Source organism: Balaenoptera ricei, chromosome 13 (assembly GCF_028023285.1).
Source record: "Balaenoptera ricei isolate mBalRic1 chromosome 13, mBalRic1.hap2, whole genome shotgun sequence".
Taxonomy (NCBI): domain Eukaryota; kingdom Metazoa; phylum Chordata; class Mammalia; order Artiodactyla; family Balaenopteridae; genus Balaenoptera; species Balaenoptera ricei.
The window spans coordinates 71,060,377-71,077,663 of record NC_082651.1 but is presented as its reverse complement, the minus strand read 5'-3'; the positions used below and the strand labels follow the sequence as shown (position 1 = coordinate 71,077,663).

Here is a 17,287-nt window from a genome sequence, read left to right as displayed (position 1 = left end):
AAAAGAATATCCATGAAGAATTCTCTCTCATACCTGCCTTGCCAACCATTTCATCCTCTGCAACTTCCCCTGCCTCTTTCAGAAACATCCTATGCATTGAGGTACAGATACTAATATGTATACATATATTTCAGTGGCCAAGGATTTCATTATATGGATGTATCATAATTTACTTAGTCCCCATTGATGAGCAATTAGGCTTGACACGATTTTCATTTCTAGAAGCAATGCTTCAGTGAATATGTACTCATCCATCTATGGAAGTTGTGCAGTTATCTTTTTAAGGTAAGTTCTAGAAGTGGGATTTCTGGGACCTATGGTAGGCACATGTTACATTTTGATCCTGTAAGTATGAACTTCAGGTAGACCTGAGACTTGGTTTTGCAGGAAAAAAGGCATTCTTGAAGGCTGACCTTCAATTCATCCAATTCATGTTGGTGGTAAACACTCAAGCATGTGCAAGGGTTGTTTCATAACAGTTACCTATGCCTGGTAAGCAGGCAGGTACACAGCCAGGGGAGGCCAGGGAGAATAAAGGGCCCTTGAGAATGGGAGGCTGGGAGCTTCTTGCCCCTGAAGATTCCTCACTCTGTGGAAAATATTGGGGAGTGTTTTCCATTGGGGAATTGGGGATCTGGGCAACTTGTATTCTGTCTGGGAGTACTTAGTGTATTTTGTGTAACCATTTCTATAAATTGCAGCAATTACATTCCCTTTAACTTTTCTGTTGATGTCTTTCCATTGCTCACATCCCTGTCCCAGGATGATGCCTTCACAGTTACATACGGCCAAACTACCCTCTCTAAGCAAGGTTGTACATATTTACACGCCCACCAAGCATCTATGCATTCGAGTCCCTATCTCCTCATTGTCTTGCCAACATTCAGTTTTGCCAGTGTTATGTTTGCCAATCTGTGGTTCAAATAAAAAGATATCTCACTTTGGTTTTCATTAATTTCACTTCATTAATTATTAATGATTTTAATTTTCACATTATTGAACATTAAACTTCTCTCCTTTTGTGTATTTTCTGTTCATGCCCTTTATTGCTTTTCGATTGGTCTAGTTACTCTTCTTTAAATTGACTTATGAAGACTCAATGTGTATCAGAGTCTACATAGATGCTGTAAATATTTTTCTCAGTGTGTTGTTTGCTTTTCAGCCCTCTTCGTGGAGGTGAGGTTGTTGTTGGCATATTTTCAAAAATCTGAAACACAAGATTTTTTTTCACTAAATGGTCTACTGTAAGGATTTTTTGATTAAAAAATGTAAAATTACCTAATATTCCAAACACACCCATCACTCAGTTTTAATATTGTATCATATTTGGATATTTACATCATGTGTTTAGATCACTTTTTAGAAACTGAACTCATTATCGTGCAGATGGAGCTGGTCTTGTAGAACAGTGGGCTGGCCTGTGTGTGACGCAGGTGTGGCACCAGTGACAAGACATGTGAGGTCTGGGTAAACACCAAGAAATAGCAACCACTGAATGGAGGTATTTTGCTCAGAGCAGTTTCCCCATCTCAGATCACAGTGACGGTGTCAAGCCCTTGGCATCAGTGATCTGGTGGCAGTCTTTTGACTCTAGTTCTTCTCAGTATTGTGAAAGCACCTAATTCTCAGTATTGAGTCCCTTTCCACTTAAAATGTCTACAGTGGTTTTTATTTCCTATACTGAATTCTGGTATAACTTTATCCTCTCCCTCCTTTACCTAAGAGCCAAGCCTGAGACTACATTATTTATATTTTTTTAATGAGGCAGAAGGAATAGTACAGCCATTTGTGCACAGAGTTCAAATCCCAGCCGTGCTGCTTCCTAGTTTTATAACCTTGGGCAAGTTATTTGTGCTTTCACTTTTCCTGGAATAATACCTCACAGGTTTATTGAGAAGTCTATCCCTTAAGAGTCTGGGTATTAAAACCCAGGTTCAGGATATGAGGGTCTGGGGTCAGACGAGGTGAGTAGATGGGACTGACACCCAGTGCAAAGATACAAAGAGCCTGAAGAGGATGGGGAGAGGCCCTGAGGTGAGAAAGAGCTGGGAGTGTGGCGGCCAGTGTGGCTAAAGCGTGAGTGAAGTTGCAGAGGCTGGCGGGGCCAGACCCCTGAGGGCCTTCTCAATCTGGGTCAGGAATTTGCACTTTATTAAATTCAAAGGGAAGTCATTGAAAGGACTCAAGAAGGCAAGTGACATATATAGAGAATGGATTTCTGGGGCAGAGTGGATACAGGGAGGTTAATTAGGAGGCTAATTTAATAATCCAGGTGAGATCTAGTGATTTAGATGAGGCTGGTAGAGGTGGAGGGAAGGGAAGTGGATCTTAGTCCTGGGAGGAGGGCTTCCCTGGTGGCGCAGTGGTTAGGAATCCACCTGCCAATGCAGGGGACATGGGCTCCAGCTCTGGTCCGGGAAGATCCCACATGCCGCGGAGCAACTAAGCCTGAGCGCCACAACTACTGAGCCTGCGCTCTAGAGCCTGCGAGCCGCAACTACTGAGTCTGTGTGCCACAACTACTGACGCCCGCACGCCTAGAGCCCGTGCTCCGCAACAAGAGAAGCCACCACAATGAGAAGCCCGCGTGCTGCAACTAGAGAAAGCCCACACGTGCAATGAAGACCCATCGCAGCCAAAAAAAAAAAAAAAAAAAAAAATCCTGAGAGGAACTGGCAAGAGTAACACATGGCCCTATTCATGTAGAAACAGAACGTTTGCGTGGGTCCACGGACTCTAGGCACCGGGATTCAGTACTGGAACTGGGAAACCAGGTAGGGGCAAGGGTTCAGAGACTGGCAGAACCCTGGTTACTAGTGTTAGTAACACGGAATTAGGCATGAAGCAATGTCCTAAGAAACTCCCCAGCTATTGTTGTGAAAGAGGGGTATTTAAGGGCACCTCACAGGAAGAGTCCTGGCTTCTGTTCAAAACAGAATCCTTCCTGAGCTCAGATTCCAAGAAGGCAGATTCCATTTTAGGCAAAACAACATTTATACAAAATAACAGCTACAAGCAAATACCGCTGATCTTAGGAAAAGGAGATAGTTATCAAAGAGAATACAGATTCACACAGTGTTCATTCCAGAAAGGTAGAGCATTGCAACATTATTCAGCCACAGTCAGCATTTTTCAAGGCATTTTGGAGTGAAATAAAACCTTCTGTAGAAACCAACTGATACTCTGTGTTTAAATAGTATACTTTGGTGAGTGCACAAACAAATACTGGAATAGTGAAGGCCTGAAAGCAAAAACTAGACATTCTGGTTCAAGCCCATAGGGGTTAATAAGGGTGACAGGGTCAGGGAATTCAGACTGGGTCACTCAGACGCTGCTCTCTTAGCCATTCAGGGGAATCCTGGCGCTGACATCAGAGCTCATTATCTTTGTTTTAGTTTGTTATATAACTTGACATGGAAAACTTGATTTCATTATCAGTACCCAAGATGAATTGAGTCCTTCTCTGTAAACCTTTGTTATCCTAGAATAAAATCCAACCTTTACTGTGGCCTACCAGCCTCTTAATGATTTCACTTCTATTAACTCCCCCCCACCCCAGCCCCTTATCTCCTATCACATTCCCACCGACCTCCACTCTGGCCCAGTTAGCGTCTGCTATTCCCTGAACAGACCTCCAAAGCTTTGTGTTTATTGTTCCACCTACGCCCCTCATCAGGCATTCTCTAATCCCTCAGTGTGCTTTATTGTTCTCCAAAGGCTTGTAACTCTGCAAGGGCTTTACCTTGTCCATTATTGTAGCTCTGGGGCCTAGAACAGTAACTGGTACCTAATAGGTCCTCAACTAAGCTTCCTTCGCTGGCACTCTCAGAAACCGTATAAACTAACACCCTGTAATAAATGCCTTTTTGCTTAAACTAGCTAGAGTGAATTCTGTTGTTGAATCCTGATTAGTTCAGAATATGATACCAGAAGTGGGTATGGGAAACAAAGTCAAGGCCTTGGGAATGTAGGCTATCTGACTTAGTTGGGTCTGAAGGCAGGGGGATCTAATTACCATTAGTGGCTGGAACACTGGTAAATGGGCACCCAGTGATGAACCAATTATTTACATAATCACCTGTGGTCATCTGGAATGAAGTGCCTATTCAGGGCAGGGCTTTGCTGGACTGAATGTGGTTGAACAATATGGGAACATATGGGAAAGTAATAAAAGAAAAGCGGGGCAGGCTGGCTGTTTCTCACTTCACTGGAAAAATTAAAGAAAAAACAAAAGGACAGCTTTAGGGCTTTGATAGTTTGGTTCAAGGCACAGTTAGGAAACCAGAAGTTTCAATGGTTGCCCTTATTTCTTGTATTTTTAAGACTCACTCCATTGACCATTGGAATTACCCTGAGATGACTGAAAAATCGGATGCTGAGAATAGTCCTGCAGGGTGCTGAATGACAACACAGGTTGAATTTATGTGAGGTTAATTAATTTCTCAGTTAATTAACTGAGAGATATACTTTGAGAATTGAAATGTGGCACTTTGGGAGTATTCATAGAACTAAGGGCATCCCAACTTGCTGCCAAAGGTCTCTTCTCATGTGAAGTAGCCCCCAAACTTGTGTTATGAGGCTGCTTCTGCCTTGTTGAGGACCCCCCCCCCCAATGATCTCACTTGAGGCAGCTGTGTTGCATGGGAGGGCTGCCAGTTCTCCTCAAGGCTCCTTTCCCTGCTACCCATCAAGGTCTCCAAACCTTGACTAAAGTCAGATCCCAGCATGTCCCAAGGGGACTATTACAAAGTCAAAGAGAGGGAAAGAAGATTTACACAGCAAAAAGAACTATAAAATTTTGCTAATTTATACTGGAGAATGTATGTGGAAATGGATTTCATAAGTGTAGGACCAGAGAGGAGGAAACAAGATTTTAGACTTGGGCGGATTATAACAGTATAGGCACACTTATTAGCGAGCCTGGTTTCAGTAAACTCCCTGGAGCAGCTAGGAGTGAGTCTAGTTGACTGCTGCACTGGTTTGATTGCTGCACTGGTTGATTGCTGCACTGGTTGATTCCTGCACTGGTTTGATTGCTGCATTGGGTGATTGCTGCACTGGTTGACTGGAACCTGGACTAAACGGTTGCCTGTGCCAAATGAAGTTGCAATGCCAGAAATTCATTGGTAAAATGAGGGGGAAGAAATCCAAAGTTTTGAGGAGACAGGAGTGTTAGAGAGGATTTGTCACAGGCATCATGCTCATCTATGTCTCTCCAAAGTATGTAATGGTGGCACTAATCTACGTTCGTCCCCAAATCTGCAGTATTGCTTTCAGTTTTCTATTTTGGTAAAGAGACAGCATGCCAGACCCTTCTACTAGGCTCCTCCCACCACAGCAGCCTTCATTCCTTGGATCAGAGCCAAGTGGCTCTTATTCCATTTGCTAGTGTACCTATTTCCACTATCCAGTTAGGAAATGGGGAAATAACCCCAAGGATGGATTCCTCGACTTTCTAGGACTGCCAGGAGATGGATTCAAGTCAAAATTTCATTTGCCACCTGACTCTCACTAAGCTGCCCATCACCACCCCCCCACAAACTGGTGAACCACAGTGGCTTTCAAAGTCACCGGTGATTGGCTTTACCGCAGAGCACTGACCAGAAATTCCTGAAAGATTGGGTAGCTCTCTTTTCCCAGTACACAGCTATCCTGGTAAATGGCCACAGACCATTCTGGGGTAGGCTAAGAGGAAGAATCAAGTACACACATATGATGTTATTGCAGGGCTATTCCCCAAGGAGAGCTGCTGGCTCCCCTTTATTCATGAGGCCCTGGGTCTGCAAACTGGCTATTACGGTGACTCAAGCCAGGCCTCTAGTTACTAGTTTATGTAGAACAAATAGAAGCTTAGTGACCTGCCCATCTCCTTTGTGTGGGAGAACCCATGGTCAGACCGAACCATTCTGATCACCACTCTGGCTCTGTTGCCTATTACAGTAACTTCTGGAAGTGAAGCGCTCCTTCGTGGCCTCTGCCATCCAGGGCGCCAATCATCCCCAGGAGATCAGGAAGCCATTTCAAAGGAAGACTCTCCCTGCTTCATATCTGGGACACGATGCTGGTGTTCTTCTAACTAAGGCATTTCTTAATGCTCATGGTTCACTGCCATCCTCCACCAATCCACACCCATAGTCTTATGGGTAATTATCTATGATCAGTTAATTGAGAAGGAAATTAAGCCTTTTAGATGTCAATTACACCTCAGTAAAGCTGAATTTTTTTAAAAAAAGAAATTGAAACATGATTTACAGATGTACATGATGTGCTGTCGCCAGCCAGAAGTGGATAGCTGTAGTTTTATAAACCCATATGGTAGTTTTTATACCCTGACAGTCATTTATAATTGTTTCTTTAAATATCTTCCTTAGATTTTAAGCTTCTTGAAGACAGGATTAGCCCATTTTGTATAGTGCAATGACAGTAAAGGGAAATCCTTCCTGTTGGTAGGGTGGTAATTCCTGTCACATTACCAATTAGCTTACTTATTGTACCTATTTGGTTTTTTTTTTTTTTTGGCCATGCTGTGCGGCTTGCGGGATCTTAGTTTCCCAACCGGGGACTGAACCCGTGCCCTCGGCAGTGAAAGCGCCGAGTCCTAACCACTGGACCACCAGGGAATTCCCTCCTATTGTACCTATTTTGAACAGAGAAGGATCTTAGAGAACGGGAATAGATTATTTTAAATTTAATCAGATGATACCAGTTGCAGTTGTTTAAGTACACGTAGTTTCTTAACTGGAGCAAATCCAACACAGTCTCAGTACGCAGTATGCAGCCATTGATCTAACAAATGCTTTTCCCTCTATCCAAGTAGAGGACACCAGAAGCTTTCATTTGGCAGGGGAAGCAGTACACTTTCACCATCTTACTTCAGTGTTAAATTAGTTCTTCTTTATGATACAATTTAGTCCTCAAGTCTCATGACCATCTCACCATCCCACAGCTCTCATCCCACACTTCCACTACCTTGATCATCTCATATCCACACACCAGTTATTTCTTCAAACTGTGAATTTACCCTAATAAACAATGGTCGAATAGGCTTGGTATGTATGCTGTTTGGTTGTTTACTTCTGTTTGCTATTCACTGGGTTTATACTCTCTTGGCTGTTATTTAAGTAGATTTTAAGAAGGGAGTGAAAGCAGACTAATGTTTTTAATTAATCATTGTTATCTGGAAGTACCTAGCATTTCAGAGAAAGAGTGGCGTATTCTGCATTGTTCATATTTGCATTCCTCTATGTAGATCCAAGTCTCAGGGCTGACCCAAAGCACTTTGGATACACTGGAACTGCTATATACACTAGTAAAACACACTAAATACACCAAATACACTTTCCACTAGAGTGGAAAGTAGGGTAGTTCAGAGGTCCTTGTGGTTGCTAAATACATACAGAACAAAAGAGTTGCTTGAATATGTCTTGTTCTTTCTCGCATCTGGGCATTCCACCAAGATTATCCACCTGGCCAACTCTTCCCTTTTTCAAAGTCTCAGCCCAAACGGTTCCTTCTCTGCAGAAACTTCCTGATTCCCCAGGACCAACAGATGTTGGAGCTGCTCCTCTCGTGTATCCTGAACACCAATGGTAACCCAGTCTACATTGTCATTTGTAATGGCTACTTTGAATATCTGTCTCTTCATTAGATTTTAAGCTTCTTGAGGGCAGGATTGTGCCATTATATCTTTCTATTCTCTGCACCAGCAGAGGTGTTCAGTAAAATATTTCTGAAGTGAGTGAATAAAGGAATGCTGCACACTAAGGAAGCTATTAAGATGAATTAGATATGAATTCTGCACTCAAAAAACTTACAGTCTGGGAAGAGAGAGAGTATGCACATAAAAACATATAAGGTAGTAAGTGCCAAGTACCATAACAGGGATGAAAATAAAATTCCATGGGTATTCAAAGGAGGGAAGCAATTCCACCCAGATAGAGGGATCTCAGAGATGGTAAGCATATCTAGGATTTCACATTTTAGAGATTACGAGAGAGATAGGGAAAGTGGAAAAGGTTAGAATATTCTAGGTTAAAGGAAGAGCATGAGCTAAGTCCTATAGGCAGGAAGGCTTAGGGTACACAGAAGGAAAAGAAAGACGTTCAGTTCAATTAAACTGGTACCTGGATTGTATGTACTGTAGGTTTTATTTTCAGGGCCTTGAACAATACATGACGTTAAGCATACATTTCTAATTTTATGAAAATGTATGTTAATTTATAAATTAATTTATATGATGGCTGAACACATCTGTCCTCTAAAGCCAAAACACAAAATCCTATTTAGCTCATAATAAAGCTGAACTATGAATTAATTCATCATTTTAACTGTTTTAAAAATTAATTTTTATTTTAAAAATAAAATACGTGCATTCACTAGAACACTGGGAAAGTGCAAAACAAATTTTCAATTACACTGAACATTCTACTTTGCAGCCTCATGTTTTCACATACCATTTCATGAACACTTCCCCAGGACATTAACTATTCTACAGCTTGCTTTTTAATGCACTGAATGCATAGTGTTCCACTGTATGGATATATCAAACTGCACTTAACCAAATCTTTACCATTGGAAGATTATATCAGTCCCCCCGCCCCTTTTTTGGTACATAATGATGCGTTGACCATTCTTATGTATAACTTTTGTACCTATCTGATTATTTTCTTACCGTAAATTTCTCTAAATGGAATTTCTTAGTCAAAGGATGAAAACTGTTTAAAAGATTTTCACACATACTGCCAAATTGCACTCCTGATTATATACTCTCTCTAGCTGTGAACGAGAGTGCTGGATTTGACTTTAACAATGCTGGGTATATTGACTTTTGAAAAATATTTGCCAATTTGATAGGTGAGAAATTTTCTCACCTTATTCTAAATGGTACCTTATTTTAAAATTTGAATTTCTTTCATTAGTAGGGAGGATAAACATATTTTCATAGGTGTATTGGTTATTTTTCCCCTCTTTTTTATGATTTGCTTTTTCACATTAGGCAACTTTTTTTGTGTGTTCTGTTCACTACTGTATCCTTAGCACCCAGCCTGGAACAACAGTAGGAGTTCACTAAAATTTGTTTTGAATGAATATATATTCTAACTGGGTGTTAATCTTTTTAGAAATATGATTTGCAAAATCTACATATGTAGATATGAAATTATATTAATTCTTCATCTGGCAAATAATTTACCTAATTTTTCATTTCTTTTTTAGTTTTGTTTATGGTACTTTTTGTCAAAGGGAATCTCTAAAACGAATATGATTTATTATTTGGCAGTTGGAGTTCCCTTTCTTCTTTTTAAAAAATTTCTTGGTTTATGGGACTTCTCCGGTGGTCCAGTGGCTAAGACTCCACGCTCCCAATGCAGGGGGCCCGGGTTCGAACCCTGATCAGGGAACTAGATCCCGCATGCACGCCGCAATGAAGATCCCACATGCGTCAGTGAAGACCCCGTGTGCCGCAAGTAAGACCTGGCACAGCCAAATAAATAAATAAATATTAAAAAAAATTTTTTTTCTTGGTTTAGTCTTTTTCAAGTTAAGAAAAACCAGTTGGCATTCTGATTTGATTTTTGTGCAATAAATAAATAAATCAGGGAGGCCGAATCTATATAATAATGAACATTTCCATCCAGAAATACATGTTCATTTAAATAAAATCCCTTATGTATCTCAGTTTTGTAATTGTCTTTAGGTAGAATCTGAACAATTCTTTTTTACCTTTATTCCTAAACTTTTTTGTTGTTGATATTTGAATGGGATCCTTCTCCACTAGATTTTCTAAAGCGCTGATTGATACAAAAGCTGTTACTTTTTTGTGTGGAATTTGGAGTGCTGTGGTCACTATACTGAATACCACTAGTTTTAATAACTCTAGGTAATTCTGTTAGATTTTGTTGAATAATAATATCAAGCAAATAATGGAGATTTTATCTCATTTCCCAAAATTATATATCCTATTTGTTTTTCTTAGTGCATTACATTGGCTTGAGCTCTCATGTCTTGTTTCTCACTTTAGTGACAGTTTCTTCAGTATTTTATCATTGAATATAAAATTAGCTATTTATTTGAAGAAGTTTTGTGTGTGTGCGTGCGTGTGTGTGTGTGTGTGTGTGTGTGTGTGTGTAAAGAAAGTATTTTAATCATAGTTTGCTAAGGTTTTTTTGTTTTTTGTTTTAGTAATCAGGAAAGGATGTTGAATTTATCAACTGCCTTTTAAAATTTTAATCAAACTTATGTACTTTTTCTCCTTTAACCTATTAGTGAATTATATGAATACATTTCCTAATATTGAACTGTGCTTCATTCCTTGAATTCAGATAATCTAACATATAATTTAGCCTTGAAATACATTGTGATTTATATTTGCAGTAGATTTGTCTATTAAATACTATATATTATATTTACTCTAGGTTAATATTCATTTGCCCTTTGAGTACATCCTAAATTGAGACTGGAGAGGGAGAGCCAGCAGATACATCTGGGTAGAAAGGGGCTCAGATTTGAAATTTGCCATAGTTAATCCCACACATAATGAAACTGGGAACCGGCCACACAGAATTTCAGTTTCTAGATTACTTACCCATTTGGGTTTCTTTCCAGCTCATTTAAAAGTGTATGATCACAGTATTCAAAAACTAAATGCATTTTCCTTTTTCTCCTGAACACCTCAATGAGGTTCACAAGATTTGGGTGTTTTAATTGCTGCAAAGGAATTGAAATACAAAGTTTGGTGATGTGTTTCCTGTAACTGTTTCTCCCAGACCCCTTACAATTTTAAGAGCAAAAGGCCTTGCTCATCATTCTCTCTGCATCTCTTGCAGAGAATTTTACTACAGTTACTCACAAGAGAAACTACTCTTAGTAAGTATCATAGAATCTTAAAGTTGGAAGAAATTTAAGAATTTCCCTAATATACCCCATAATAAAGGATAACTAAGCTGCTTGGATCTCTCTGGAGACAGCAAATAAAGTACAACTTAAAATCTAAGCACTAAAATAAAAAATCCTTTATGCATTTAGTGGAAATTCTAAATACACAAGTCATAAAATGACCTTAATATAGAATGGTAATGGAATTATTGAGTAAAAGACTATAAAAAGCATCAATACCCATTTAGCTTACATATCGGCATAGATTTAATGTAAATGTCAGCTGGATTTAAACCCAGCCTGGATTTTAGTGTTGGCTCTCAGAAATACTAGATTTCAACCCTCAAATCTCATTAAACTCTATATTCTAGGAGTCCCTACAGTTAGTTTGTGTTTTAAATTTATTTATCATATTTTCAGCTCTGTTCTTTGAGTCTCTTGTTCTCTCTTATGCTTAGATGTTTAATCTGTTAAATTCAATTCCCAAACTGAAGCATTTCACAAGGCAGCCTCTGTTTAATGTCGTAAACCAAAGGAAAAACCCTGATTAAGTAAAATAATCTATCACTAAAGTAACTACATAATTTATCATCCAACCAGGGTAACGAATGTAAACCAGGACTGTCCCAGGCAAATCGGCACATGTGGCCACCCTGCCTATAGGTAAGGTGACTGTATAATTTCACATACGAACCAGTATGCTTTTTAAAGAAGATGCTAGCCAGACAAAAAGGGGTGCCAACCAGAGTGAACACTGGGACAAAAGCGATAAACCAGGACATCTGATCACTCCTACTTATAACTAATCTTCCTCTTGTTTTCCCAGTATAGTAGACAAATCTACTTTCCAAACCCTTGGTACCATTTACTCAGAAAGCTATATAAAGAGAGAGAATGCAGTATTTTGTATACAGTAGAAGCTCAATAAATATTTTGCAGGCCCAGTAGAGAGTCTTAAGTATGCGGCCTCATACAGTATCCTCTCCCTTATCTGTAAGCACAACTTGACCAAAAAAACAGAACAAAAAAAAAATCACCCTGTGATTATGTGCCTGATTATATGGAAAAGGAATCCATTATACATTAACGATATGCCCAGAGCACCAAATCAATTTGTTTTCTATGTGTTCCACTGCCTAAAAGAGCAGAAAGGCAAACAGTGGAGGAAACAGGTCACACAGGTAAGCCAGTTGCTTTGTACTGAGGCAAAAACTTTAGAATGGGGGTGAAATAATCTCTTCCAGGAGAGCCAGGGATTCACAGATGCTACAGCTGGATGTGAAGGCAAGGTTTAACCTTGTCAAGTCTCCTGTCTTTGGGTAGATGGGCAATTTATATCTTCTTTGCAAATCAAATTAACTTAGCCCAGAAAAACAGTGACTTGTCTAAGGTAAAACAGGTAATAAGGAGGAGAAAATCAAAGTGAATTTAAATAACAGGAGTATGTGAGGAAAGTAAGGTAGATTTATCACGGAAGGGATCTCCTCAGGGCACGCATGGGTGAAACACACCAAAGGCAGGAAAGATGTACCTTCTGAGAGCGATCACCGGAGACCAAAGTGAGTGGGAATCTGGCTATTTTTTACCTTCAAGTGCACCCTCAAATTGGGCACTTGTAACCCGGAAGGTGCTACCTGAGCATTAACTTTACTGGAAGACTTGGTGGGAGGGGGTGGATAAAAAGCATCTTCTATTAGAAAACAGCCCATTGCCAGGTTCAGACACACCCTGTAGCTTAGCTCTGTGATGAGCTGGCTGTCTGACCAGTGCTCTCTTCTGGCTACAAGGAACAGGGGACTGTTCTTAAAATCATGATGGATGTGCTCGTGAAAACTCCGTGCATATCAAATTATATTTTAAACAAAACACTAAAACTTTTTAGTTGAGGAAAGCTGCTAAAAATAATACTTGAAAAGAGCAGATAATGTAATAATTATCTCCCTTTAAAAACTGGATTTCTGGGGGTTTCCTAAAACAGATGATGCACATCAGAAGTAAAGGTCAGGGGCTTCCCTGGTGGTGCAGTGGTTAAGAATCCACCTGCCAATGCAGGGGACACGGGTTCCAGCCCTGGTCTGGGAAGATCCCACATGCAGTGTAGCAACTAAGCCCGTGCGCCACAACTACTGAGCCTGTGCTCTAGAGCCCTCGAGCCACAACTACTGAGCCTGTGTGCCACAACTACTGAAGCCAGTGCAGCTAGAGCCTGAGCTCTGCAACAAGAGAAGCCACCGCAATGAGAAGCCCGCGCACCGCAACGAGGAGTAGCCCCCGCTCTCCGTAACTAGAGAAAGCTGCGTGCAGCAACGAAGACCCAATGCAGCCAAAACTAAATAATAAATAAAAAAATAAATTCGTAAAAAGAAAGAAAGTAAAGGTCGGCTGTGGCTGTGTGTTCTTGAGGAGATCACAGTTTTGTTGTGCAAAGTGGGGTCCACAGACGAGCAGCATCTCTGCCATCGGGGAGTTTGTCAGAAGCGCAGAATCTCAGGGCGACCCCAGACCTCGACTCAGAATCTGCACTTCAACAAGGTCCCCAGGGGATTCTGATTCAGGTTTATGTTTGAGAAGCACTGCCCTCTGCCTCAGTTTCCTTCCTGATAAAATAAGCGTGCTGAATGAGAAGCACCTCTAAGATTTCTTATCACTCTAAAATCGTACGATTTTTAGGATAGGAAAAAATTTACATTGAGAACTTGTGAATCTTGCATATCAAATCCTATCAGAGTAAAAACAACTTAAAACCTTTGTGTAAAATGTGTATACGTAGCTGGGGGTGATATTCAATATGTCTAGGAACCAGTATCGCGCAGGCGGGGACCAATCCATGAGGATGCCCACAGGGGCCCTGGCACGGCCCTATGGGCCCCTCTGTGCCACAGGATGCTCTTTTCCTTGCTGGTTTATGGGGAGAAGGACTTGGGCAGGCGTCGGGGCTGGGGTTGTGGTGGGGAGGGCCAGGGCTGAAGGGGAGGGTAAACACCGGGATGAGGGGACTTAGGACAGCGAATATTTACCAACCAGAGCAGGACTTCAATTTTAACAGTCTATAGCTGTGCTCATAATATCACTTAAACATCAGAGTGGCCAAAGTCCACAGTGATGATCAATTTATATATTGCTGAGACAAAGAAATTGAAGTCCAATGGGGAAAAAAAAATCACTTTAAAATTCTTTGTAATTTTGGCATACCCATTTCACCCAGTACCGTGATATTACAGATGTACAGAGGAAGTTAACCTACCTTCAACATGCGTATTTCTCTTAGAGCTATTTTCTTAACCACAGGATCATCTTCGGAGTCCACAAATTTTTTAATAGCTACCACTTGTCCAGAGGTTTTGTTTCTGCATTTGAATACAACCCCATAAGACCCCTCTCCAATCTTAGCTAATTTTTCATACTTTTCCATTTGAGTCGAAGTGACTTAATACTGTATTGATTGACTTGCAGTACAGTGTTGCACCTGGAAAATAAAATGACTCAGTTTAACCACGTTACCAAGGACAGCGCTCTCACAGTTTACTATGTAAAACTAATTTGCCCAGGACGCCAAAGGTTTATTTCTACTTAATTTTAAATACACTTAAAAATATCTGGACATCTATACTTGTGCTTCTCTTCATAATCGAATGACTCTTTTGTCTTTTTTTAATGGCAAAGTCTGACCCAAAGTTTTAGTTTGTAATTTCAGCATGTATCTCATGCAGTTTGGGGAGCATCAAACTAAATCTACAATCGCCAGAAACCTTTGTTACAGTTGAATGCACATTAACTAAAATGTGTACATTTTTAGTGTTCATGGTAAATGCAGATATGACCTTATTACACTTTTGGCATTCTTTAAGAAAGCACATTAAGCTTTAATATAGAAATATTTAGGGGCCTCCCTGGTGGCGCAGTGGTTGAGAATCTGCCTGCCAATGCAGGGGACACGGGTTCGAGCCCTGGTCTGGGAAGATCCCACATGCCGCAGAGCAACTAGGCCCGTGAGCCACAATTACTGAGCCTGCGTGTCTGGAGCCTGTGCTCCGCAACAAGAGAGGCCGCGATAGTGAGAGGCCCACACACCGCGATGAAGAGTGGCCCCCACTTGCCGCAACTAGAGAAAGCCCTCGCACAGAAACTAAGACCCAACACAGACATAAATAAATAAATAAATAAATAAATAAATAAATAAAAGCTCCATGTAACATGTCAATTATTAAAAAAAAAAAAAAGAAATATTTAGGTTACACTTGTGCTCAAGTAATAATAAAACATTTGTTCTTTTTGCTCTCATACATTCTCTCCTCAGGAATGGCCCACTCCTGCACGCTTGGAGCAACCTTGGGCTACGTGGCTGGCCTTGTTACTTCACCACTCTGGATATACTGGAATAGAAAGAAACTTACATACAAGAACAATTAATTGGAGCAAAGGGAGAAGATATTTCTTTCTGCAGATTCCATAAAGACTGTGCAGACATGTATATGGTCTAAGCCAGGCAGTTCCACTTAACAGCACTGTTTTTTATGTAGTTACAATACGATGTGATTGTAGCTTTTTAAACTATGAAACCCCTGAGAGATTGTACCTTCTAGTTGAAATAAAGTATTTATAATAGATTGTGGCTTCAGATGCTGTTTGTTGCTTCTTGGACCTTTAAGAAACATTCTTAATCAACTTTATAGAATTCTGAGGACAGAGTTTGTTTGTTTGTTTTTCCTTTCAAGTTTTAAACTGCTTCATTATTTATAAGAGGTCTGGGTATAGCTTTAGCATTTCATATGCTTTCTGAGAGAAACGGACAGTTCACTTGGCCACTGAAGACGTTCCTCACGTAATTGAACAACAGTTTATACATCTTGATCCTGTTCTTTTTTTTACTGTGTGTTTCTTTGGAGTTAAAATGGCTATGATAGCCTCATCAAAAACAGTCTTCAATCCCTTCTGGGTTAAAGCTGAACATTCCACAGAGCAGCACGCACCTATCTCTTTCGCTAGTTTCCGTCCTTGTTCCACACATATAGGTTTTTCCTTCCTATCATTCAGTCTTGCTAAAGTTTTGGGGTCATCTCGGAGATCAGTCTGAGTTCCTATTAATAAAAAAGGTACATTTGGTGCGTATTCCTTAAGTTCTGGTACCCACTCCTCTTTCACATTTTGAAATGAGGCTGGATTTACCACAGAGAAGCAAGCCTATGAGGAAGACATCAGTCATTGGGTAAGATAAAGGCCTCAGCCCATCATAGTCTTCCTGTCCGACTGTGTCATGGAGTCCCAGGAGGTACTGCTTGCCCCCTACGGTGTCGCCGACTGCGCAGTGGGCGAAGACGGTGGGCACGCACTCCTCCGGGAAGGCGTCGTTGGCAGAGCTCATGAGTAGGCACGTCTTGCCCACCGCCCCGTCGCCGACCACCACGCACTTGAGCATCAGCGCGCCGGGCCCGTGAGCCGTGCTGCGGCTGGCCGGCCTCCGGGCGTGGTCCCCCCGGAGCCCCCCGCCCCGGCCCCGGGCTCAGCCCCAGCCCGCCTGGAGGGTCCGCCGCCGCCGCCGCTCAGTGCAGCAGGGCCGACCCCCCGGCCCCATGCAGCGGCTCCCCCCTCCCGAGAGGAGGGGGCGGCGGGCCCGGGGCGCTGCCGCCGCCTCGGTCGCTGCTCGGATCCCCGCCCGGGCCCCGGTCGCCGCGCCCGCCAGCTGCCCCCGCCGCTCGGCGCCCGCGCCCTCTCCCCGGCCCGGCCTCCCCAGGAGGAAACGCTGGATCATAAGCGGCTCTTTTGTCTTTTACTAAAGATTCATAGGGGGAGGGAAAAGCACGACTGTTGCCTCCATTTTCTGAAGACTTGTGGGGAAAAAAAATATATCTGGACATTATTTCGTTAATTTAGTTCAGTCCTACGCAGTCATTCCAGCTTCTGCAAAGATTCCACATATGTTTCTTACAATGGGTCTGTGTGTACTTCGGCTGAACTAAAAGAATTTATGTACAGGAATCTTATCCAATCTATTGTTGCCATTATCTTCAAGAAAATGATTAAAATATGATGCTGTAAAACCCAGCTGAAGGAACACTGCATACTCTGGTATACGGTGTTTATCTTTTCCCTTCTAACCCAGGTCAATACTGCAGAGACTAGGAAGAGTAGCGAACAGGACATGGTACCAAGTGCTCTACTGCCACCTGGTGGAGAGAAGAAAGAGGGCTGTTGAACAAAGCAGCCATTAAAAACAAAAAAATCTTTTTGGAGCATCATTTATTGCCCTTAGCTTTTATATGTATGAAGGAATGGATCCTTAAATTCTTAGATCCTAAAGAAAATACTAATAAAGCACAAAAATGAGGGCAGTTTTCTCTAATTCATCATGGATGTTTTCATATATATCCATAGTGACTTCTATGGAAATACTAGGTTTGAGTTTTCTGTCTTGCAC

The 17,287-nt window shown here is 41.3% G+C and overlaps 1 protein-coding gene and 1 pseudogene across 1 annotated transcript in view; both read right to left on the bottom strand.

Annotated features, from left to right (window-relative positions):
* Positions 1–17,287, bottom strand: part of CDKL4 (cyclin dependent kinase like 4) — a 47,363-nt gene that overhangs the window by 15,683 nt on the left and 14,393 nt on the right. Inside the window, exons 2-3 of the mRNA XM_059942894.1 lie at positions 14,117–14,338; positions 10,583–10,704 (exon numbers count right to left, since the gene is read on the bottom strand). Of these exons, the coding sequence (XP_059798877.1) occupies positions 10,583–10,704; positions 14,117–14,284 (290 nt within the window). The 5' untranslated portion in view covers positions 14,285–14,338. The remainder of the gene's footprint in view (positions 1–10,582; positions 10,705–14,116; positions 14,339–17,287) is intronic.
* On the bottom strand, positions 15,109–16,339 carry LOC132376757 (rho-related GTP-binding protein RhoQ-like; annotated as a pseudogene).